Source organism: Trematomus bernacchii, unplaced genomic scaffold, assembly GCF_902827165.1.
Source record: "Trematomus bernacchii unplaced genomic scaffold, fTreBer1.1, whole genome shotgun sequence".
In the NCBI taxonomy this organism is placed as follows: domain Eukaryota; kingdom Metazoa; phylum Chordata; class Actinopteri; order Perciformes; family Nototheniidae; genus Trematomus; species Trematomus bernacchii.
In genome coordinates, this window is record NW_022987698.1 from 11,194,165 (window position 1) to 11,221,402 (window position 27,238).

Consider the following 27,238-nt stretch of genomic DNA (forward strand, 5'->3'; position numbering starts at 1 on the left):
AGGGAGTGCAAAGGAATTCCAGCTCCATTGACTGCAATTTATATTTATAGGGCTGTAGTGTTTACTTTGTGTGTGTGTGTGTGTGTGTGTGTGTGTGTGTGTGTGTGTGTGTGTGTGTGTGTGTGTGTGTGTGTGTGTGTGTGTGTGTGTGTGTGTGTGTGTGTGTGTGTGTCTCTGAAGTGCCATGTGTGCCATTAGACCTCCTCAAACACTACTAGTTGACCTGAGTACTTAGGTGACAGACCATTCAAAATGATAAGAGACTAAAGGACATACCTTGGAAACTTGGAAGACTTTTTAAGTATTCAATTACACATTTCAGGCTTAGCTATTTCTGTTATGACATCCTTACTTTTTTACAATCTTTTTACTTCTCAGATTCATATTTTGCATTGAAAAAGCATGCGCTAATGAAAACGGCTACACTACATTTTTGAACACTAAATCAGGGGTTTCCACATTATAGAGATTTACATATTATAACCAAACAAACAAATGTGGTGCTAATGTGTGGCTATCCATTTAATATAGTGGATATTTTTGCTTACATTTACTGCAATAAAACCTGGCTTTCTTTGGACAGTTTACAATTTATCAACAACATATTATTAGCGGAGTTTAGTCATTGTAAATATTAACTCATTTTGGATTCATCCAGGGTTAGCGTTAGCTATGCTAAGGTGATGGTGCTAGCATAGCTTCTAACTGGTAGGCTATTGAGTATGACTTTGTAAACAAATGCTCATACACATTATCATTAATTTATCATATCAAATATGTTAACTCAAGGCTCACTTTACCAGCAGATAAAGTTGTAATGATTTCTCATCGTGGAAGAAATCCACTTTCCATATGTTTTGCAATACTGCAAAAGCCAAAAGCACAAATGCGTGTTTTATCTTTATTAAAGCTGTGACACATAGTTTTTGGGATACTGTGAGAATTTGCCATACGACTTAGATTTATCACCATTTAACTTTATGTAATTACGGCTATATTACATCGTAATTCTCAGCATAATTTCAGTACTATGGGTGATTTCATTACCTACTATAACAATAACAAAAAACAGGTGCATATTGAGATCTATATCACTGCAAGTAGTTTTAAACATCAAATCCTTTCCACAAAGAAAAACCGTCATATGCAACGCATCTCACCACTGATATTATCTTACAATTTCCCGCAAGATGAATTGCCTTTATTAAGAGTATCTAAACCACAAAATATAGCTGTGTTATTCTGTTTGTATGAAGCATTTGAATGGAAAAACTGTTTCCTTTAGAGAAGATCTTTGTGTGTGTTAGGGCTGTTTGAACAATGTGTCTGTCAGAAGTGTTTGTGAAAAGGCTTTAATAAAGAATAGCCTGTAATTAGCTAAACTGTGGTAACCCACAACAATAAAAGTACTTAAAGACCACTGCATATCTAATCTTGTCCTTCTAATCCTGATTCTAATTCAGTCCGTAAATGGTCAGTGTTCTGTTATCACTGCACCAAATCCTAAAGTTTATTTTCCTTTTTCAGTTCCTGGAAATGTTTTTTTTTCTTTTACCTTTGATGCAGGAGCTGTGGGTTTGATGTGGGTTTGATATGGTTAGCCGCAGAGTCTGAATGGGCTAATTGTGAGATGAAGAGAGGGTGTGCACAAACTGCGTCAAGGCTTCTTTGCACCCAAGTGTTTGGAGACACACCAAATCAAACGATGACAACCTCCTTTCATCAATTTAATATGACATAGTGTATGTACGCGAGTGAACCCATGTGTGTCTCTTTCAATCAGAAATAACATTAGTGCATTTTTGTGTGATAAGCTTACAATCACAAATGTATAAATGATGGCTTGACGCCTTGTAATTAAAATAAGTGTACCGCATTTTACTTATATAAAACTAATCAAAGATATATGTGAGAAGATAACGTCTGTTTGCTTTTGGCTTTGCTCACATCCAGTCGATCAACAACATTTGCATGGCAGTTTCTTCAACAAGTGTCTGACCCCGTTCTTGCCTGTATAATAAATTCTCATGGCTTGAACACAAAGAGCGACAAGAAGCAACAGTCTAGATGTCAAATACAATCGGTCCACTGTGATCTTGAAATGAGTTATGCTTGTGCAGGTGTCTGTAAACAGATGTTAAAGACTGACCTGAGCTGTTTTAGCAAAGTCAATAAACAATATCAACTAAGCTTTGTTGAGTGGATAAATGTCAGAAAAATAATATGAAGTGAGTAATGTCTCGACTTTAGTTATGACAGCTCTTTCAACTGTTTTGGGGGATAATGAGGAAGGAAAACTTGTATTAGTCAGTTAGTGAAATGAACTTCACTTTCAGGTTGCATTACATCAGGCATTCAACAAAACACCTGCAGCGGATTATTAAACACATCTAATTTCAGAAATACAATATAAATAAGCCCTATTAAACGACTTCCTCTTGACAGAGAGGTTTATTAACAGTAATGCATTTAACTGTAACGTTTTTCCTCTCAAGAACAGTTTGAGATCTATTTCCTGATGATCCACTTCAACAGCTGGGCAGCGTGCCAAAGCATTACGCTGCCTGTAAAACAGATAGTGCTGCAGAAACTTGCCTGATCCTGCAAAAAAAACAACAACAGATGTGAGGCCAATCTCACATACAAGGGCTTGTGTGTATTGTTATATATAATGTATTATATATATAATTGACAGACATGACATGCATTGGTGGAAGTGTGCAGAGGATCATTTGAGATGGGTTTTTTTTTCACCTGTTAATAGAGGGAAATTACAAATATAAGGGGGCTCAAAAAAGAATTCTAATCAGAAATATTGATGTTTGTTAGTTTTTGGCATATCAATAACACAGTGCATTTTTAAAAAAATTGTGTATTTGTGAGTATGTGTCTGTCAGGGCATGTGTTCTTTGACACAAAACATTCATACAGAACAATAAGCACTTTCTAACAAAAGAAAACTAGAGTGGTACAAATATGAATTTGCTAAATGTAGTGTTGATGTAAAAAAAAAAGTCAAATATATTTGAAATGTATAAGTATATGTTAAGAGTTTGTCTGACACAGCTCTAAGGCCTCAAAAGGAACCTGTTCAAACTAATATGCAAATTGCAAGCTTTGGTTTCCGACATTTGATCATTCCTTTGCCCATCAATTTAGATTTATTTCACTAATCTTCACATCATCTAAATCAACTAAGCTTCAAATGTATTCAGTTTAGCATTACCTTGTTAATGACAGTTTCCAAAGAAGACCAACAGCAAGAAACAGCTTGACAAATGCAAATGTTTTGTTTGAACATGAACAAAGTTACAGTTGGATAAAGTCATCAAATGTTTCGGACTATTGAATTACAATTGTTCAAGCTTGTCTGTGTATTTACTTTGCAATCACCATCCAAACAAACAAGCAAACAAACAAACAAACAAGTATTAACACAGTATTTCATTTTTTCACATTTCGAAAGACAAGGAGCTTGCATGAACGGTTCATGTTTTCCAACTCTTCGCTTTAGCCCCTGAGTCCTTTTGGAGTTTAATACTGCTGAAACATCTTGTTTCGTAATTGAAAAGAAACGGGGAAAAACAAGACGTTGAAAGTCCCTCTTTTTTTGGCAAAGAAGGCCAACCAGGTCTTTGATGATTATGGATCCAATCCAACCAAGCTGACACCTCAACAAATACACTAGATCTCTTCATTTCAGTCTTAATTACATTACATGTTATTATGTTGCCAATTCCCACAAGAGAAGGAATAAGACCTTCCTTGCTGACCTCAGTCTATATTGGTAAGTGTATTATTGTCCATAGTCTAATCCTATCATCTGAATATGACACCAAAAGTATTCTTTACAAAACAATCAAAAGAAGATTAGAGACAGAATTGCAGAATTTAATTTAAAAAACTCAATATTAAAAAAACATTCCCTGGTTGTCAAGACAAGCTTTGACATTGCTATACATTTTCCTGGTATTATTTTGCATACCATCAGCTGCTGGTAAAATGAACAACCTTTTTCAAACATATTTAATATGTTAGATTTCATATAGGACTCACTAATGCATTAACTAATGCATATATGTGCATGTGTATGCTGCTTAAAATTCTCTCTCCTTTTACCTTTGCTTTGGTCTCCAACAACTCCTAACTATCTGTTTTTCTAGCTGCAAAGAGTGTGCGAACCCCAACAGTAAAGTTGTCAAATAGCTAAACAATGAGTTTGAATAAACTACATAACACACAATGAGAGGATCACAGACTTAAATGTCTTGTAAGTTTTATGTTAAAATATTGAAGAATTAAACTTGAAATACAATGTTTCAGGTACTGGAATTACAGGTAGCCTACTGGAAGTATTTTTATCTTGTTTGACCAATAACCCATCATTGGTAGCCAATATTTACATTTTGTAATCTCATAACATATGTTGCATTGCTAGAGGCTAAATATTGCTATCATGGAGTGTATACAATTGTAAAACTTGACTCCTGGACAAGTTCCAACATTAAAATGCTGTTAATGATTCAAGGTCCTTTTGATAGAGGCCAGCTTTGATACTTAATGTGTCTCCTTTTCATGCATTTGGATAATAATTAAAATGTTCCTACGAGGAATTTTGCGTGTTATGCAGTATCATTTAATGTCAGTGTCTCCTCTTTATATTAACACAGATTATCTTCCAGCCATCTTGAAGCTCTGAGCCAAAAGGTTTGGCAACAGGTTGGTCTTCGTTTATGATGCCCGCAGCGCACCCCACCCAGACACATATCACATCTCTAATCTAATCACATTGATACTTCCGAGGCAGAAAGAGCGCTATAAACCAGATGGTGTATGAAAACACACATGGCTGCTTCCTGTCTCCAACACCCTCTGAACCACTTGACCCATATGACGCTCTGTAAAGTTTAGGATTCATCTTTTAATAATGATTATTTTGAGGAAATGAGATCTAATATCACTGCTGTGTAGTAATGCATGTATTCAGGGAGTGGTGTGTGCTGTGCATTGCTGGGGGCAAGAAATGATGTCGAGATTAGCTTAAGTGATGGCGGATAAGGATCAGCAGAAGAGCTTTTTGAATGAAACATTTCAGTTCGCCTCGAGCTCAAGTGTCCTACACAACCAGTCTTTCATTAAACATTTTATATTTAAGTTTGTTTTTTAAAACACCCGTGATCCTGAATAAGCACAAACTAATTAAAAACAAGTTTGCATCTTTAACTTTTTTAATCCATTCATTTATTTTGTTTCTCATAAAACTCACTGAAGTTACTTAAAAGTGACTAACAAAGGTCCTTCAGTACATCCACCTCAGACACCTGTGCATTTCATTCCTTCACTCACACTGTGGAGCCTTGAGCTAAATGTCTGTTTGACTTGACAGAAGTGATGGGGTGTTATTCATCATTAACAAACAAACGTATTGACTCAAGTGTTATGAGAGAACCCAGATATGATCTACGCTGAAACAAGAGTCAATATTTGTCCTCAGTTACCCTGTCACAAGATGTCTACACAGGCCCCATTCAAATTGCCTCAGTGTTCTCCACCTGCAGGACACACACATTTATATACTGTCTCTTAAATTAAAAGTATAGCGTTAGTCATGCATCTTCACACTCTTCTGAAAAGACCAAAAGTAAAGACAGCAAAAAAAGATTAAGCATAAATTAAATTAGTTTGGAAATAGTTTAAATTATGAGTGGGTTTAAAGAAATAATGTTGTTATTATTGTTGCTTTTCGATCATATTATTGAATAGCAACAACTTGGAGTATTGTATTTGGGAATTATGATATTGCGATAAGATTACTATTATATATAGTGTTTTTTATTAATTAGTTTCAGTATTTGAAACTAGAATCTTTTTTGTTGCCCTAATTATATAATAAGAAAATCGTACAGTCTCAAACTTATCATATGAATTACAGCATATTCATGCATGAGTGTATGATCTCTCTTTTTGTGTAATGAGACATTGTTGGGAAATGTGTTGCCTGATGCAGCAACTGGGAGCTCATGATAAATAACAATGTGGAGGAGCTTTTCTTAAAGTTCATGTCTTTTTAGTGGTGAAAGTGTGTTCAAAAGACCAACCCATAGATATTTGTGCAAGATCTGCTCCTTTTGGTCCAGAATGACCTGGGGCCTGTGGGAGCCTGTCAAATCAATCACCTGACCGGAGACAAGCTTTCCCCAGGAAACAGATAATTATCTGTGTTTGGTTCTGCATCATTTATTTGGAAATGTAGAATGAGTTAAGAATAGCATCACTAAACAAACAGAGGAATTTGAATATTCGGCTACGTACCTTTAAACAAACACATATAAGGAAATGATTGTCTGTCTATCTTTGTTGGGATATCTGATCATTTGTTTGGATACCATTTAAAGACATTTGAATAACCGCAAAAACTGATGATTCTGTCTTGTCATACGACTGTACTGTATTACCAACAACCATTGTAAAAGCAAACGTTGTTTAAGGATCTGTAGGATAGGGACTGCAGGAAATAAATAGCTTATTATGAGTAAACTCATTTTTAGCCACAGTAGTAGTATGCCCACTCATAATTAAACACAACATATAGGCTACTGGCATAGTAATTGTCTCTATATTGCAACCAGTAAATGACTTTTGGTTTTCCTTAATATAAAGTAAATATATAAGTAATTAAAAAAAATATATATAAGCTGACAATCATGTTTAGCATGCTACAGAATCTCCACAAGGGCACTGTCCAATTATTATCAGACACATTTTTTGCATAACATCCTGGAGGTTTCACCAAATTTAAAACCAACAAGTTGCTATTTGCAATATGAGATCACTTTTCTGGTGCTAATGTTATCATTCTCACCAGCTTTGTTTGGAGTTAACATTTGCTCCTTATCACTAAAGGGACCATTATGCTTTTTGGGGTTTCCCGTTCCTGTGTTTTAGTGCATGTAGGCCTACATGGTCTGCAAAAGCTAAAATCCCATAGTTCCCCCCTGCCTGGAAAACCTTGATCGGACTCCATTGTTTGCAACACTCGCACTTCTGTTAGCTATCACTGTAAAAAAAAAGATCCTAATTTGACAGGAAATAACTGTACATTTTTATAGTAATTATCATGTTTTTTTAAATAACTAGAAAAATCCTGTAAAATTACAGATATTAACTATAAATTAACAACCCAAAACATTGTTTTAAGTATTTTGACAATAACAACAAATAACATTTATTTCATTTTTTTTACAGTACATTTACTACATAATATTTACAGTATTTTTGCACTTTCAGAAAATACATGCAGATGTACGTAAAATAAAAATGATTATCTGTAATTAAATATGTAACACGTAATATAAAAGTGCATTACTATTATAAGACTTTAAAGGTCCCATGTCATGCTTTTCCGGTTATTACCCGTCCCCTTGTGTGTTATGTAGCAATTTATGTAAACAGTCTACAGAGTCACAAACCCTCAAAGTACACCCTGTAGCGAGTAAAACTCTAACACAGAAAAGACCTGTCTATGCTGCCCCAGAACGCCTCGTTGGGGATTTCTCTTTTTCCATTGTTTACTTCTTGGGTATAGTGATGTATTTCGGGTATAGTGACGTAACATAACGGCTCCGCAGATTGGTCCATTTGGATCAATCTGCGGAGCCGTTATGTTTGGACCAATCCGCGGACCTCCTCACACACACACACTCGGCGGGACGCTGCGAGGCTCGCTGCTGCGAGGCTCGCTGCTGCGAGGAGCGGGACACTGTGAGCTGGCTCACTGGTGTGGGGTCGGCGAGACAGCGAGACACCGCGGAACTCAGCCTCGGCACACACACAAACTCCCAGCCAGGCTGCGGGTGTGTTTCGGGCTGGGTTTCGCTGTGTCTCGCTGTCTCGCAGACGGCCACTGGGCTCACAGGGAGGGGGGGGGCAGTAGCTCCAACAAGCCATTTAGGACAGAGAGTGAATACACATACTATACAGAGATGCTGTATGAGAAATGTGAGTTTGGAAAATTGCACAATATACATTTATTTTAGTATACCTCAACAATGGAATTATGATCAGTAGAAATGGCCATGACATGGGACCTTTAAGATATGTCTTTGTAATTTTAAGGTAAACTGTAAAAAAAAGTGTCAAATAAAAAAAACGTAAAATGTAAGTAAAAAGCTACGGCACTTGAAATAGAATCCAGCCAAGACAGGCAGGATTGGAATGAGTCCACAACACTCCTGATTGGTTAATATAAACGTCATCGAGAAAACCTGCCAATGAGAACTGTCCGCGCCTGTCAATCCAATTTGAAACTTCCACATCAGCTACAGCTATCTGTACGTCTGCTCACGAGTTTATGGATTAATATCGGGATCGTTTTACATCTACACGTTAAATATGAGCATCGGGACGTCAACAGAGAACAGAAGACTTGAGATCTGGTGAGTCCTGCAACTGTAACATGTATTTAGATAATCCTTAGTTTGTGAATGTTTAATTTTGTATTTAAGGTTACGTTTCTTCTTCTAGTTCAGTGAGTTTTGAGTGATGAGACGTATACATATGGAATCTGTGGAATCTCAGCTTTAATATGATACGTTTGTGCAGATAGCAAGAAATAGAAAAGATCGCTTTTGCCAGTTATGTGCTAAAGTAGCGTTAGCCCCGTTAGCCCGTTTTCGCTAAGTGCTGATTTGCTTGGTGTTAGACTTGTGTTTAGTTTAGGTAAAAATGGTTAATATCGTCAGTTAGCTGAGTTTTTTTCCCGTTAAGTGGGTAAGCATCATTAATAGGTTGTTAAATGTTAAGAAGCCCTGAGATGCTGTTTCTTGCAAGATGTTGCGTCTTCCCCCGCCGGCGGGGCAATCGGGCTTTACAGGTTAACAAGGTGGCATGCTAACATTATCTTACAGCAGGGCTCTCCAACACGTCGATCGCGAGCTACCGGTAGCTCGCGGGCAGCTTTTCAGTAGCTCGCCGCTCGATTATCGATGATAGCGTATGGGTGCTTATTGATTTTTCGGCCGCGGGTGGACAATAAAGTTTTTTTATTTTAGAATTTTTTCTGTCACACGAATATCAAATGGTCGGTGACGCAGAGATCAAGGAACAGACGTGACAGCACCACAGCGACAACACACACGGAGCAGTCTGCTTTCTCCACCAGCACCAGTCCAGAACCAACAGCAGAATGACCCGCTCTGAATCAGGCCCTGTCGCTGCGGCTCAGAGACACACAGGGAGGGATTTGTGTTTTTTGAAAAACACTCGTTATCGTCATGTCAAGTTTTTGGTGGATGTAATCAAGTCTTGGATTGCAGAGTATGAATGTCCTTTTGCTATTTTCAGTTGATAAATACTTGTGTAAAGTTTGTGAAGGCAGGAGGAAAGCTTCCGCGATCACCGTCTCCTCTGTTCCTCCAAACCCCGCCCCCTCCCTGAAAATAATGAGTGACAGGCTGATAGTGACCCGATAGAAACTTTATTATTCACTTAATCACTGATTGAGATATGATGAAGCTAACTTAATCTCATACATTCATGGGATTTATGTAACAGTAAGACAGAGAATGTAAGTGTGCACCCACATGCACTATTTTTTTTTTTTTTTTTAAATACTCCTGTTGTCTGCTGTGTTCAGACTCAAGTCCTGTGTGTGATGCCACATTCAAGACATTCAGTGTCTTTTTTTTTTAACAGAAGACCGTTGCTAGAAGCTGCAGCTAGACTGCAGAAGTATTCGTTTTTTGTTTTTGAGGATGGAACCATTTTCACACACAGATATAGGGAGGCTAGACCTATACAATTGATTTATTATGGTTTATAATTTAATGTCAAGACGAAGAAGAAGAAGAAAAAGATGGCTGAACAACTGTTCAGTGTCAATCCTGTGGAGATCTCCAAAATAATGTTCAGCTTAAGTCTCAGCAAAACTCACAACATTTCTGGAGCCTTGTAGACCCAGAAAACTATAAGAACATTCACCAAGCAGCACTGAAAATGTCTGCTTTATTTGGTTCTGTTCTACATACCTTTGTGAAGCAGCTTTTTCTGACATGAATGTCATGAAATCTAAATACAGAACAATACTGACTGATGAACATTTAAATGACTCTATTAGAGTGAACCTAAGTGGGTCCAGCATACACCTGTATGGTGGACTCCATGCAGTGCCATTCATCTCACTAACAAAAGAGTGACATGCTTGTAAGGTGGTGATTAAGGACATTTATGTGAATGTTCAGTGATGTACTTATTATGTGGGCCATAATAATATGTGAGAAATCTTCGTTTTCTTGGACCTTGATGTGAAGTTAAGATTTGTGATAAGCTTTAGTTATTGCAATTTCACACGTGTACAAAAGTATAGCTTAATTCAACTGATGAGGGCTATGTGAATAAATGTAAGCGATGTGATGCAAGTAGCTCTTGGCCACTTTCATTTTTTGAAAGTAGCTCTCAGATGAAGAAAGGTTGGAGACCCCTGTCTTACAGCTTCTTGCAGTGCTGCCCCCACCCTCTGGATCTGGATCTGGATCTGGATTAATACTGAGCAGAACCCAGAGGTATCACGCTCAGTGGGGGATGGATGATCCCCGCTAAATGTCTCTTAAAGTTTGCCGGAAGCACTCCACGGACTCTGCGATGACAGCTTCTTCTGGTAGCAAGTTCCACTCTCTGATTGTTCTCGGAAAGAAAGAGTATTTAAGAGTGTCACTAGTAGCGAAAATTTGCTCGAAGTTCAAAGTGTTGGCTTTGCGGGTTGCACTTCTAACTGGCTCTAGGTACATTGATGCATCAATGGCTGAGATGTTATGGACAATCTTGAAGAAGAGAAGCAACCGAGCCAATCGCCGCCTTTCACTCAATTCCACCCAGTTCAACCGCTTGAGCATTTCTGTGACACTGCTGTCCCATTCATAATCTCCAAAAATGAATCTTGCACCTCTTCTTTGTACTGATTCCAGGGCATCACTGTCTTTATCAGTGTAGGGGTCCCAGACCGAGCTGGCACACTCTAGTTTAGAGCGTACTAGGGCCACAAAAGCTGTCTCCTTCAGTTTCTGGGGACAACGTTGCAGGTTCCGGCGTAGGAAGCCGAGCGAACGGTTTGCTTGTGTTACAATTTGGCCAATGTGTTGTCCAAACTTCAGGTTATTATGAATTTCTACCCCAAGATAAGGCTGGTGGGTCACCTCTTTTAACACCTGGCCACATAGAGTATAGTTTTTAGTGTGCGGGTTTGTTGATCTGCTTGTTCGTAGGACGTAGCACTTACTAGCATTAAAGCACATTCCCCAAGTGTTAGCCCATTCCTGAAGTCTGGTCAGGTCACCCTGTAGGTCTTCTTGGTCACTTCCATTTTTAATAGGCCTGTAGGGCAGGCAGTCATCCGGGTTATAACCGCACTGTGGATGCTACATGTGACAGCAGGTCATTAATCTAGCATATGAAAAGCAATGGACCCAACACAGTGCCTTGTGGGACACCAGAGTCAACATGAACTGTACTTGATTTCACCCCTTCTACGACTACTTGTTGGCTTCTTTGCATGAGAAAGGTTGTGGTCCAATCAAGTATTGGGCCGGTTATACCCATGTGGGTCAGCTTTTGCAACAGGCGCTTATGTGGTTAACACATTTATGGGCTAGGTCATGTTAGACAAGCAATCCAGTGGTTAGTTTTAGGGTAAGCTCCATTATTTGTTTTTTATGTATTCACTTTAAGAGAAAGGGATTTCAGAAACAAGTCTCACAAGTTTGGCTCGAGGTAAAATTAACAAAAGCTAACTGTTGTTAGACTATGTTCCCCCCTTCTAAACTTATGAAATAATGAGAAAAATATTAACGACTCTTCATAGAGCCACGTCCACACAGCTTTAAAGTTGTAGGAAGCTGAAGCCAACGCCTAGTTGTAGTTTCTAAGGTATTAGAAAGTTGGTGTTCTGGAAGGTTTAGCATAGGATCAATTCCCTTGGGATGCTCTCAATAACTGTTTTACAAGTGTGTGTGTGTGTGTGTGTGTGTGTGTGTGTGTGTGTGTGTGTGTGTGTGTGTGTGTGTGTGTGTGTGTGTGTGTGTGTGTGTGTGTGTGTGTGTGTGTGTGTGTGCGCGTGCGTGTGTGTGTGTGTGTGCGCGTGCGTGTGTGTGAATAGTTATCACTTCACTTCCTCCTCCAGCATCTGGACACCTACGTCAGGATCCTGTTTGTGGACTTCAGCTCTGCCTTCAACATTATCATCCCGGCTCTGCTGCAGGGCAAGCTCTCCCAGCTGCACGTGCCCGACTCCACCTGCAGGAAGCAGCACGTGAGGCTGGGGGAAACACATCTCTGACCCCCGGACCATCAGCACCGGTTCCCCTCAAGGCTGCGTTCTTTCCCCTCTGCTCTTCTCCCTGTACACCAACAGCTGCACTTCCAGTCACCAGTCTGTCAAGCTCCTGAAGTTCAGACGACGCCACGCTCATCGGACTTATCTCTGGTGGGGACGAGTCTGCCTACAGGTGGGAGATGGACCATCTGGTGACCTGGTGCAGGGACAACCACCTGGAGCTCAACGCTCTCAAGACAGTGGAGATGGTTGTGGACTTTAGGAAGAACGCAGCCCCACCCGCCCCCATCACTCTATGTGACTCCCCAGTAACTGCTGTGGAGTCTTTCCGCTTCCTGGGCACCATCATCGCCCAGGACCTCAAATGGGAGCAGAACATCGGCTCCCTCATCAAAAAAGCACAGCAGATTATGTTCTTCCTGAGGCAGCTGAAGAAATTCAACCTGCCAAAGACAATGATGGTGAACTTCTACACCTCCATCATGGAGTCCATCCTAACCTCCTCCATCACCATCTGGTACGCTGCAGCCACAGCCAAGGATAAGGGCAGGCTGCAGCATGTCATCCGCTCTGCAGAGGGTGATCGGCTGCAATCTGCCATCCCTCCACGACCTGCAGGCCTCCAGGGCCCTGAGGCGGGAAGATAGTGGCCGACCCCTCCCACCCTGGACACAAACTGTTCACCCCCCTCCCCTCTGGCAGGAGGCTGCGCTCCATCAGGACCAAAACCTCTCTCTATCAGGACCAGAACCTCTCTCCATCAGGACCAAGACCTCTCTCCATCAGGACCAAAACCTCTCGCCACCTCAACAAGGCCCCAACAGGGCTCTGGTTTCAGACAGAGGGGGAAAAGAGGTGCTGCAGCACAGGCAGTATGAGAAAAATAAAGAGCTTTTTGAACATTAAAGCATGAAAACATGTCACAAAATACAAATATGAACCTGAAAAATATGTGGCTCTTTTAACAACTAAAGATGACTGGATTGCAGTTGGTTTCAAGGTGTATTTGATCATGAGCCAAAGAAATGAGAAATTCATAAAGTGGGCACCAAATGGTAATACATTTCATGAAAATCCGTAACTGCTTAATCCTAAATAGTTCTTGAGACTTTCATAGCTGTAACAAAATGTTGGGGACATTGTGTCAAGATGATGTTGCGATATTTCATGGGATAAGTGAATAATAAATAATAGTTGAAATAGTTTAAGAGGCAATAATAAAGTGAAGCTGCTTTTAACCCCCCTCAAAAAAAGACAACTTGCTCATTGTTTCAGTGTTAATTTAATAATACAAATGCTTAATTATAGATACAGGAGAAGAAAAAAAAAGAAGCTTTATTTTTGAGTTTCTCTTCAGATAAATGTGCTATTTTAGGACTATGTAAACGTTCATCTCATCCACTCAACATGCCACCCATCTCAAACCCGTACATAGTCACAAACTAAAACTAGAGAATGAATCCAGCAAAAATCTGATTTCTCACCATCTGTCTCTCTCACACACACTAAAACACACACAAGCAAGCTCACAAAAAAGGAATAACACACACGCAAAAAGTAAAATAAAGACTGACGTGACTAAAAGAGGCAACGCAGAACAGTGTATACTGTTTGGGAGGAGGAATCTCAGCTGACTACAAATCATAGACTGTAAATACAGCAGCGCAGAGAACACTGGTGAGTTTAACAAACGCATAATCATAGAAGCTTAAAATATGATGAAAACATTACCGTTCATAATTATGTCAGGGAGAAGTTGGATACATTAAAATATCCTTTTAGAAAAAAAATGTAACCGTATCATGGCATTCTGTCAATAACTTTTCCATATTATTTTTAAACCCTAAAGACATAACGTAACAAATGCACTGTCTTACATAATGAACAAAGTAAATGTATAAAGTAAAAAAACAAATTCAGGTGTTGATAGCAGACAGGCTGTTTAAATCAGACATGAGCTCTTTAGCAGACCGTTTAAAACTTAAAGCAGCGGAGAACAAAGGCCTTTAGGGGAGAACACATAGGCAAAACAAACCAATAAAAATGCTGGAAAATGCTGTTATCACAATCGACAATAAGCCTCAGAAGTGGTGGACAGTGTTGTGCAAATAGCAGTATCAGAACGTCAGAGCTAATAAAACTAACCATTCATTTCCATATTCAATTCAAAACAACTTATCACTTTTTCTTTGCAATGTACTCAGCATGATGTCAAGATGAAGTTGGTCATTTGATTTTTAGCACCACCTGCTGGCTGTAAATGGGACTTTTTACATCTGCAGTGCGGAACAACACAGCAAATAAATAATAACAGGGCAATTAGTGAGTCAAAAATGGTGCGAAAACAATACTTCAGAGGTACACGTACAGAAAAGTTCTCGTCATGTCATCCTTTGCCCAAGTAGTATACACCATTGTTTTATGTCAGTTAAATCCAAAGAGAAACCAAAACATACACTTACAGGCGCGCACACACACACACACATATCTACTGAAGACAGGAAACTACAGTCACTCACCAGGCAAAATAGATTTAGATGGCTTTTTTAAACCCTTCCTCTCACCCCACTTGCTCAAACTCACTCTCATCCTTTTACGCTTCAGCATCTATTTAAAGCAAAAAAAAACACCGTAAAAAATACACACACACACGTCCCATGCAGTCTGAATCGACTGAACAGATTAGTGTCGTTGTTCTCTGGATTTTATCTTTGGGAGAGACAGGGTTCCTACACAGGCATCTTTTCTTTGCAACAGATGAAACTGAGAATATTTTTCTGATCTCTTTGAATGTAAAAGAGAAACTAGTTTTTCTTTAAGATATGATAAACATGGATTTGTTACTGCACAGATAGTGTTACCTCTGATAGACGTGTTGGTATTATTGGACTTGTATTGTTGTGTGTGGGGACATGGATCATTTTAGTCTATTTAAATGGGGTTAGTAAGTTAAATGAAATGGTGTGTGTTTGTTTCTGTTTTTCTTCTTGTGTTTCTTTGACTGAGTATTCAAAATACCCTCTTTGAACCCTAGCTCTGCAAACCGGGTTCAAACAACGTCTCAGTTTAGTGTAAAAGGGTGAACGCTGTTAACACAGGAATCTTCCTCTAGCATCCATCCCATATGATGTGAATAGGAAAAACGTTTCAAAAACTAGAGCAATTCTACTCCACTGGTTGTTTAACATGAAACGTGTGAACGGCTTTCATCTCAAAGAAAATTGTTTATGATCCAAGCACTTTTTCCCACCTAAATCATACATCCCAAAAAATGTTCAGGCTTTCTTTAAATGCTTTTCAAGGACTCAAAATGATCACAGTTAATTTTGAAGTATTCTCAGCTAGACCTGTGTAGGAACCATGGAGAGACAAAGTACTCTACTGTCCATGGGAATAACAAATTGCATGTAGGTTGTTTAGGGTTGATTTTCCCTTAATTAGGCGTGTTTTACAGTGGAAATAAAAATAGTCGTGTGTATCTATTTGTAAGGTTTTATAGCACTCTTAAATGAAGCATTCACTCATGCGTATCCGGGTGTGGATGTCAGGTGGGACGCTTCACTGCAGCGGGTAGAGTCCATCAGCTCACTGGAGTTTGTGTTTCAGTGGAAAGGGCCAGGGAGGTGTGGGAGAAGGTTGTCATGAGTCAATATAAAAACAACTGTTCCTCCCCCCCCCCCCCCCGAGACTCCTCTACGTTTTAAGGACTCCCAGGGTGTTCAGCTCATCATCCACCATGATGGAAGGGGGGGGGGGGGGTCTTTGTCGTTCTAGCTCTGTCCAAATGGATAGGGTCCGTGGATGCCCTGAAAAAAAAATGAGAGTGAAGGAATTAGAAGAGCTTATACGGAATAGAGAAGTGAATACATGTAAAGATGAAAGTAAAAGTGTTTAGAAGGAGACAAGAATGTTGAGAAATAATGACTGTTTTTGTAAGCAGTTTCATGTGGGAACTATTTTCTTTCCACCAAACTAAGAACTGTCACAAGTAAAAGCCTCTTGCTCGTGAGTAGTGTAATTTGTTAGTATAAAAATTGTTCCTAGTATCCAGTCTCTGGACTGTCTCGAGTAACCAGGTCATCATTTCTGGAATAAGATATTGCTGCTGAGTTCTTTAGATGTTAACTTTTTTCGGCACAGCATCTACAATTATTTTAGAGAACACGCGCCAATATCTCCAGCACACCAAAACAACCTTGATTGATGAATAGAACTAAACTTAGAGTCATTTGAAACAGAAGCCAACACACACTCTCCACATGGTCTGCTCTTATCATCAGTTTCAGGGCAGTAACCAAACCTGCATTAACTGTAGGAAACAGCCCAGTCAATGTCCTTTTGTATTTACGTCTCATTTAAATTACCCAGCTGGAAGACAAAGCTAAATGCTTCTCGACGGTCCAGTTCAGCCGTCCAGGAAATGCTATTGACTGAAACTGTGATTAAAGGCTCAGCTATGACAGGTATGAGGTGATACTACTGTATACGAGTGGTGAGTCGTTGGAATCACAGGTGGAAGCAGTGATTATGGATATTTCCCTAAACAGAAACCAGTAATCTGGTTTAAAGAAACTATAGCTTTTTTTTCCTGATGCATTTCACAATGAATATGCAATACAAGTCACCCACAAATTAATAGTAACAATATTCACATGAGAGATGTTACATTATCATATACCCTGATTCAGAGTATATCATATGAGAGTATAGAATTGATATTAATATCATCTTTGATTTTAATTTTCAACAAAATTGAAAGCCATGGTCGCAGCTCATCATATAGTATGTACACCATAAAACTAAAATAGAGCTAAAAATCATTTCTAAAGGAACCACTATATGTGCAAAAAGTGTCCAATTTGGCATGAGACAAAAGGAAAGGATAATATATATCATATATAAAATATTCTAATATCAAAGTACAGCCGGAGTTTACAAGGATTTCATCATTTGTTTTGAAAGTAGAAGTTGTTAGACAAATGGAAATTCTGATCTTTTGGTGGTTCTGGATGAAAAGTCAGTTATCAAATGTCATGGCAATTTATTTAAAAGCTGTCAAGATATGTGGACCAAGAGCCTCTTCTCTATCAGGGATAACCAATAACCAACCAAGCCCTACAACTATTGCAACTATTTTCTGTATGTTATAGTAAAAACATAGGAGTACGGACAACAAAATGAAGTACTTGCCCCCTGATATCAAGAAAACGTGTTACCCTTACAGTCAGACTGACCTTCCAACTGTTCTTCCTTCAGTTACACCTTATTTACAACTACATTTTATTGTTGCACCCTAAACTCTGATATTCCCCCCTAACTGTCCAGAAAGTCATATCTTTACTCCTGACAAAGCTGAGTATTCACTCTGTTAAAAAGAGAGAAACACAATAACCCTGAGGACGCTTCTGCAGCAACCTTTCTAAAAGAAGAAGAAGACCTAACTGCTTTAGGGGCTCTGCTGGAAAATCTCTAAGAAAATAAAAATTGAGTTGACTGAGATTGGGAAATGTGTTTTGTTTAAACAAAATATACTATCAGTGTGCAGGATTTCTCTTTGACCTGTCCCACCTTCTGTGGATGGAGGAATGCTCCCCCGTAATGATGCAGGTTTCATGAAAACTGTACTTTACACACACAATAAACCAGCTGCTAATCATATGAGTGTATTTATAAAGCGATGTCGGTTAACAGGGGTAGTAGCTCTGTGGAGTGTGAAAGCTTAACTTTGATTCATACATACCTGACCATAAGTCACCACAGAAAGATTGGTTTGGAGTCCATTTGACGCCCTATTTACAGCATTATGAGACAGTCCATTTTGATCTTGCTGGATTGGCTCTTGTGTGCGTTCCCACGCCCCGCCAGGGTCTCTGAAGCTGTCGTCAGTGGCGTCGTGCTTGTTCTTCTGAGGCGAGGCGAAGGGGTTGAAGTCTTCCTGCACATTGCGCTGGGGTTGGGTGTTGAATTCTGTCTCGAAGGAGGACAGCTGCTGGGTCACGCCGAGGAGACCTCCAATTTCTACACTAAGAATCACCCAGATTACATCTGTGGAGATAAGAGGCATTTACACACTTGACTTTATCAAGCAACCAAGATTTCTGATAAAAATGTGTTTTCTCGTGGTGACGGCATCTGCAGTGTGTGAATAATCCAACACATTTTGCCTGAACAAATGCCACAATCATGTCTGAAAATAATATAATATAAAAACAATAGAAATAAGGGCCCTTTGGATGCAGGTGTGGGACTTTTTCTGAAAGGCAACATCTGGTTAATTTGAGGATTTAAAATTCACATATGAAGTATGAATATTGACCACTAACTACCCTTTTCATATGTAGAGATGGGTATCGTTAAGTACTACTACTCTTACTGATACTGCTTATCGATCCGACTCTTTAACGGTATTTTAATAATAATCTGTTAGTTTTCTTTTTTTTTAAGGGAAAACAATCAAAAAGATAATGGGAACAGAATTAACATTGCGTTATTTTCAGTAAAATAAAAAAACATTATTAGCAAAAAACAGCAAAGGTGTTTGACAACTCATTATAGAGTAATGCATTGACAATGGTAATGTCAAAATAAAATAAACAATAATTGACTGCAAAAGAATGAAATCATTTTGGTTTTAAGTAACCCATGCTTGCATAATTTAGTTTAATTTAGTACTCCGTGTGTGGGCTCCAGGCTACATAACTTACCTGACGAGGTAATGTTACTCGTAGACGAGACAAAAACAACGAGGCAGTATAAAACTTTTAATTTTTACGCCTGAATATGGTTCCCTTACGCAAGATGTTTCGCTTGTGTTTCCGCCCTCACAATTAAGACACTTATCGCACTTGTGGCAACGAGCATTGTCCACATCGAGCCTCGCACAGTTTAACCACACTATTGAACGCTTCAGTCTCTCTGCCATCATCATCACCAGCAACCGATCTCTGTGTCAGTGTACTGCGGGGCACTGCAGCGTGTGAGAGAGAGAGCCACCCAGCCATATAACCTACCAATTTGCTGATTTTTTTTTATTGTATGTTGGTTAGATTATTCATCAATTTCAAGAACATTTTGTGAAAAATTGATGAAATTGTACTGATAAGAAATTGAGATTAATAAAAAACTAATTTTTTGTAGCCATTTAACATTGTCTCATTAAAAACAAATTAAATTATCTCCTACCTCCATAGAATAATCCGGTGGCTGTGCACATCCTCCACTGGCCCTGGTACATGCCTGGAGCTGTGGGACTTCGCATCTGCACGCTCACATCTGATATTTCTTGGGGGTCTAGTGACTTTACCATAACTGTGTTTACATGGCCAAACTGATCCCCACCAATGTATTTGAGACAAACCCCAGGAGGCCATGACTCTGCACCTGTAGTACACAAAGAGGAGTAAAGTCAAAACACAGTTTAACCACAAGAACAGGACTTTTTAACTGGCATTATATCACATACAGATTGACACTTGGTATAGTGTGTGTTAAATATGTGAATGTGATCCACACCTGTGTTTTGTATTCTCCAGGTCTTTGTGAACGGCGTATCTGGAGGAACTGACTCTCCTTCCCCAATTGTCACGTCTTCAACAAAGGACATGGATGGCGTGTTGACGTTGGGACTTTCAAAGTCATAATAAGCACCGATAGCAGCCTGCAGGTTCCTGTCCCAACACAAAGTAAGAGCATGGTGTGAGAATGAGTCAGCATTACACATTGTGACCATAAGCTTTTGTATTTTATTCTTAGAATGTAATCTTAATTATCATTCACATAGATTGCAAAGCTCAGTTATAGTTGGACTTTTTTCAAGCTCAAGGGAAACAAATTGTAGAAAAGAAAACAAACAATGAAGCAAATCTGAATATTTCTCTTCCATTTTGATGCATCTTTTATTTGTATTTGAAGCATTTTATACTCAACCTTGAGCGATTGATCAATAGAAATTGATCCTAGAACGATATTGACAATTGAATAAGTAATTTTAAAAAGTACTTGCCATGAATATAAAACTGATTTGTATTTGTAAAATATATAAAAACCGTTACTAAAAGTGACTTTTGTGTCATATGCTTATCAACCAATTATGATTTAAAAAATGTATCAGGATCTAGTTGACTAGCAACCTAAGGGGACAGTTGAGGCACAAATATATATTTTTCCTCTTACCTGTAGTGCTATTTATAAATCTAGATAGTGTTGGTGTGAGATGCAGTGTTGGAGATAATGGCCATAGAGATTCATACAATTTCTCGAAGAAATGTCCCTTTCCAGAATTCAGGAGTTATTCAAGATGATCCACATACCTTGCTGCGCGCAAAGAAGCATGCATTTACTCCTGGAGAGGTTATTTTAGTTAAAACAACAGCTCAGTCGAGGAGAACGCCATTAATTACAGTTCGCATTCGCAGCAGCTGGCCCTAGGCTCTGGAACAGTCTGCCCCTACATGTGAGGTCAGCCCAGACCCTAGGGGTTTTTAAATCTTCACTGAAGACACACTTCTTCTCTCTGGCCTTCTAGTCAGAGCTGAGCATGATACCTGACATTTCCCTGTGTTTTGTCTTTATATTTATGTTGTACATTTCTTCTCTTTATTACATATACAGCACTTTGGCTCGACCAAAAATAGTTTTTAACCTGTTAAGCCCTGAGCCTGTTTTTCAGGTCTCAGGCTCGAAAATGACATTCCCAGAACAAATGACCATATCTTCCCTTCTAAAAGGGTTACATTAATAATCTTTTTTCTCAAAGTAATGATAAACCTGTGAATTGGATGTAGAAAAGTCAGAATCAATATAGATGTTTTTTATTTTAAAGAAAATTCAGATTTTACATAGTAAAAAACTGTAAATTATAGTGTCCGTCCAAAAGTTATTTTGTACTTATAGTGAAAACTACCCTTGGATGATGGTAAGGTAGACTAAAAGCTTTAGGAATCCAAAGTACAACATATAATAAGTACCCTGTATCAAGATTGATGCAAAACAAGTGACATTTGACCTTTTTAGAGAGATTTAGCAAAAAGAAACCACTTCTGGGGTCATTTGGGTGAATTTTCCATATCTCTGGCCTCCCTTGCTCGATTTTGATGGTTGACACCTCTTTCTGACCGTTAGAGCCAATAGAATCGAAGGGGGAGTCCCCCACACACACTCATTGTGAAACGAAAAGGTGGGGGCTTCGCGCATGCAATTTTGCATCAGAGTGAACCTATCTCTAGCTTTGACATCTGGAAACGGAAAAGCAGTTTTAATGCTTATGGATTATCAGAAATCATTTCAAAGGGACACAGACACATTAGATTAACCTATGGATTAACTTCAGCAGCGTTTTTATCGTTTGAATGCCATTGAAGACCACTTTGGAGAGACTACAGAGCCAAGGTAAAAATGTTAGCATTTTTAGCTACCTATCGTCACCTGTTTTGATGTCCGTTTTTGCTTATAACGTCGCAAATTCGTATAATTCAGTGATAATGTGGGTACCCATCGATTCTGTGTCACCTCACAATGTGAAACGATGTCATGGATGTAGAGAAGAGATAAATAATAAGGTTTTGTGAGTGATTTTCGGTGCAGTAAGGTGTTAGCATTTTTCGCTCGTTGCTAATTCAGAGGCTCAGTGTTAGCATTGTGGGTTATCTTTTGAAAAAAATAAAAAAAAGATCAGTTAGATGAGTTTCTTCCCGTTACATGGATATAAAACATTCATAGTTTATTAAATGAACATGCCCTCAGACACGGTTTCCTGCAAGATGTTGCGGCAGTGCCCCGGTACCGGGGTCTCTCGGGCTTAACAGGTTAAATGGGCTTTATAAATAAAACTTGATTTGATTTAATGTTTACATATTGTGTTACGAGCACAAGCTTCTCATCCATTAGTAGTATTGTTTGGTAGGAAGAAAATAGTAAATACATGAAACACCACATAACAATGCGGATTATCTTCAGTTATGATTAATGACATTTCTGTTGATTTTATTCTAATACATTTTTGCACCACAGACCTAGTGCCATCTAATTCCATTATATTTGAGAGACGGCAGACACCTCTACAGATGATACAGCAAACAATCTAGTTAGATAAATTGCACTACAGGTATGAGGAAGAATATAATTATGATTTGAGGGGTAACTATACTTTAAAGGACACCTATCATGCTATATTTAAATGATATATTGTAGGGCCATACCTATAGAAGGTATATTTATACGTTTCTGTTTTCAAAATACCGAACAGATCATGCATTTTAGCCATGCCTCATTTCGCTCTATTTGCTGTTCTCCAGCCCTGTTTTTGCAGGGGGCTGATTCTGTGGGTGTTTCTCAATCGCGAGTAAAGCTGCTCCAGAGCCACTATTTCAAGCATACTACGTCATCGAGTGCCACCGAAGTACTGTTCCAATCTAGGGGTGCATACCGGTTCCCGGTATTACCGAAATACCGGTTACTGGTGGCTACGGTATACCGTACCGAAATCAGATCCGGTTTTCGATACTTTTTTTTTTTTTAAATTATTTTTAATTTATTTTTTTTATAAAAGTGAGGCATAATATCCTTAAACTTGTGCCCAAACCGTCGGAATTACGATGTCAATTTCGCAGTGAAACTCCGCAACCAAGTCACTTTTGAAAATCTAAAGTGTGGCTGCATATGACTGCCAGTCTGAATGGTGGGGTCTGTAACCACTGCCAGTCTGAATGGTGGGGTCTGTAACCACTGTCAATCTGAATGGAGGGGTCTGTAACCACTGCAAGAAGTTTATTTCTGGGAAAGGTGGCAACACATCCAATCTCCAACCAATGCTGTCTCGTATGGCAACCAAGTACCTTTGTGTTCAGGGAAGCAGCGTGCCAAGCGAGAGAGTGTTCAGTTCAGCAGGTGAGACCCTACGCTGTGAAAGGGCCCGTTTGGATCCAGAGAGAGCAGATATGCTCATCTTCTTGAAGATGAATGCACAAAACTGAACTGTGATGGGATTTGTTTTCTTTCATCAGGCAAATGTTGATTTTAAGGATGCTATTTGTTTTATGTGCAATGCCGAGATCTCATGATCCTTTATGTGTTCTCTGGTCAGTGGAATCTCAGGTTGAATATTGATTATCCTGGTGCTATTTTATTTTTCCATTGACAAGATATACTATTCCCGCCTGATGGTTGTTATAAATGATATTGCAGAATCAGTTTTCTTCATAGATAACGTGTTTTTCATTGTTTGTTCAGTACTAAAAGGTCCAAGTCCCACAATTGAATTTAATATTCATTTGACATGTTAACTATATAATAAAGCGCTTCATGGGAGTAATTGCGGGATGATAAAATGTTTCCCTTATGCAACATGAAAGTATCACGATATGTATCGGTTGAGTATCGGTATCGTTCAGTGGTATCGGTATCGGTATCGGTATCGTAAAAAAGTCAACGATATGCATCCCTATTCCAATCTCCAGCATACTTACGGCGTACTCCGTTTGGAGAAATATCGAGGCTGCACATGAGTAGACTCCGCGGTCTTAAAATCCCCACAATGCTTTGCGCATGAACCAATATCCCCAAATCTGTGACGGAAAATGTAAGGCGGGGCCTCTCATATGACGCAGACCTGCACACTTGCTAGCCTGTTCCACTCTTTGTTTTCCGAATGCCAGGAAGTATTCTTGCCTCGCTTCTGAAGCAAGATGCTCGGCAGACATGTGCTACCAAGCAAGCATACTCGCGATTGAGAAATACCCTGTGAGCTGCAGCTGACCACGCCCCCCTGCAGGAGAGGGGAGCGTGCTCTGATCAAGTCAGAAGAGGGGGAGAAAAATAGATCTCCGTCCTTCGTGTTTTATTATATAGAGTCGTTATTCATTTGTTTTAAAGCTGAATAAATAACAAAGAAGACCTTTGACCGGCACTTTTCTAATTTTGTCCGGAAGATTTAAACTTTAACGGACATCTTGACCGGCGAAAGAAAACCTAACTGAAACTCTGCCGCACGGTCCCCTCGTTCCTTAGAAGAGGCGGAGAGGTGGGTGTTTGTCATCTGCTGGTGGACAAACCGGAGAGAATTACAGTGCTTGCCTCGACGGGGAGAGATTGCATTGAATTACAGCAGCGAAAATTACAGCAAACGCTTGCCTCGGGGAGGGAGAAAAAAAGCCACAGCGGAGAATAAACAGAAGGGGAACCATGGCAACCATGCGCAGGAAGTCTTCTTCGCTGCTTTTGTGGCAGACTACAGCGCCACTTACAGGCCTGGCATATGTACTACAGCGTCTCCAGCGCTTTCGAGCGGGAATGGCCAGCCGTGGCCCAACCCCACATTCCCCTGATAGGTGGAGAGTTGGCCCAATAGCCGTAGCGCCACCGGCCTGACGTCAGGACAGTGTTCAAATCTGGATCAGTTTTTATCAGATCCGTTGCAGCCCCTTTTTTAGAGATTTGGGTATGGAGGAAAAGAGAGAGGGTTGTGTTTTCTGACACTTGGTGAGTTCCCTGACACACCGGGGACACATATTCATGTATAAAAGATGTACAAAAGTGCATTTTGCATGATAGGTCCCCTTTAAACATTTCTTGAGGTTACCATGATCCTGTACAACGAAGGATCTGAGTGTGCTTACATTTTTACTTGATAAATTACTAATGTAGTGCTGGAAGCTCTATATTCACATGAAACTAAGCAGTTCTAGTTAACTAGTTTCAGAGGAGAAAATCCAACAAGGGTCACGTGATGATGTCGTGATTTCTAGACAAAAAGATTAAACTTAAACAAAACAACGTCGCTGTGTTCTCACTTTAAAAAGTGAGATAGAAAGATTTGATTAAAGCCATTGATCACTGATAAACTATAAGCTTGTATCACATTGATCAAACGCCACTTGTTGTTACGCGTCCATCGATCACGACTGGTTACCTCACCAGACTAATGTGAGTTGTGGCTTCCCAAACAGCGGCTCGGTTTAACTGGCTCCCAACATCATTATCTAACATGGCTGATAATCTACAGCGAGACTTCCCTGTGCTTAAATTAGCCTTCTAGCTAGTGAGCCAGGTTGTCGCTCGAGTTTCCAGTTATTTCATCCGACAATAACAAACTCACAGTTGGGGCAAACTTTACCGTTTCACTTCCGCTTGCCCCCGCAGCGATGGTTAGGAGTGAACTGTAATTAACTGCCACTTCTCGTGAAGGAAGGATGAAATCATCCTCTCGGGTTTTAACAACTTGACACCGTGAGTGTTTGCCACCATTTTTTTTAGCAATTCAACCTATGCTAACTAGCTAATTATGGTGCTCTGTTAGCGTCATGTTGCTGTCCGACAACAGGCCCTCGCATCCCCGCACTCACCAGTTGGTCATGTCCAGGAAGAATGCGCAGCCTGCCGGGTTGAGCTGGAAGCCCAGCAGCCTCTGAAACTCGGATATGAGGACATCCTTGTCCGTGGTGCCCATGCAGCTGAACTTCTGCATGAGCTCCGCATCTACGTCCATGTCCGTGCCCTCCATGGGTGGCGGGGGTCCCGTAGCGGAGACGGGGTGGTGCGGGGAGGGGGGGACCTCTCTCAGTTTAGTCCGAGGCCTTGTCCAGCCATAACAACCAGCTCAACAACAACAAGCGTCAGTGCGCATGGCATGATCAGGGGGACGTTGCAACAGCCCGCGCGTCACCTTCGCCAATCACGTAGTGGGCGGCGACGTCATCTGTTGCTATTTGCAGCCGCCTTCTCATTGGTTTATCAATGAATTGTAGCTGCTCATGCTTTCACCTCAGTCAGAACCATATCAGACGATTCATATTGAAGAAAATCAGGACATTGTATTCCAAATTATGCCCAACGAAGTTATCACTACATTTACTCATATGACAAGATATTTAAGTCATTCACAAACTGAACTCAAAGGCAATGTACATTGATACATAGGTAACCAGAGGTGTCCAAACTTTTTCCCCCGAGGGCCACATACAGAAAAATATACGAAGGGCTGGGCCACTCACTAGAGGTATATTGCCTTATAAGCTCAGTTATAAGTTAGCAAAATCAATCAAATGTAGGTCAATTATGCTTGTGAGTGTTGGCAGCTCATCCCTTAAAACAAGCCTCAGATTGATTATAATAAGTGGAAATAGGAAGGGTGTATTTCAAGCTTGTTATGTAAATAAATCATTGGGCTTTTTTCTTATCAACTAAGATATGTTAGAAAATTTTTCCAACTTTAATTGATAGAATTTATTTGAAAAGTGGTCTTATTAACACATGATACTGTGTAATATATTTGTACATTAGTTAAGAAGTACAATATAAGACAAGCACACGTTTCATAGTCCATGCTTTTGTTACTTCAAGGCTGGATTATTGTAACTCTTTATCATCAGGGTGTACCAAAAAGTCAGTTAAGTCGCTTCAGCTGATTCAAAATGCTGCAGCACGTGTACTAACCATGAGTTCGGAAAAGGGACCACATTACTCCTGTTCTGGCTGCCTTACACTGGCTCCTTATAGAACACAGGATATAATTTAAAATTCTTCTTCTCGCCTACAAAGCCCTTAATGGGCAGGCGCCATTTTACCTTAAAGAACTCATTATACCCTACTGTCCTACTAGGGCATTGCGTTCCAAGAATGCAGGGTTGTTGGTTGTTCCTAGAGTCTCTAAAAGTACAATGGGAGCCAGAGCCTTTTCTTATCAAGCTCCACTTTTGTGGAATCAGCTTCCAGTTTGTGTTCGGGAGGCAGACACCCTATCCGTTTTTAAGAGTGCATGCGCTTAAGTAGTTTTGCTGCTAGGCTTAGACTGTCGGGGGACACCTTACTTCTTACTTCTTCCTTCTTCCTTCTCTCTGTCTGTAGCCTACCTGTGTACTCTCATGATCCGAATAACCCAGCTTCCCCCAAATTTCTTTTTGGTGTCTATCTACGCCGGGA

General features: G+C 39.7%; 1 protein-coding gene across 1 annotated transcript; it reads right to left on the reverse strand.

Moving 5' to 3' along the window:
- Nucleotides 1-13,588: 13,588 nt before the first annotated feature.
- Nucleotides 13,589-25,947, reverse strand: ilrun (inflammation and lipid regulator with UBA-like and NBR1-like domains). Its single transcript, XM_034138938.1, has 5 exons — nt 25,663-25,947; nt 19,838-19,992; nt 19,508-19,705; nt 18,066-18,370; nt 13,589-16,131 (listed from the first exon to the last, which is right to left on the reverse strand). The coding sequence occupies exons 1-5, from the start codon at nt 25,818-25,820 to the stop codon at nt 16,096-16,098; spliced, it is 852 nt and encodes a 283-aa protein (XP_033994829.1). The 5' UTR covers nt 25,821-25,947; the 3' UTR covers nt 13,589-16,095.
- Between the last annotated feature and the right edge of the window lie 1,291 nt (nt 25,948-27,238).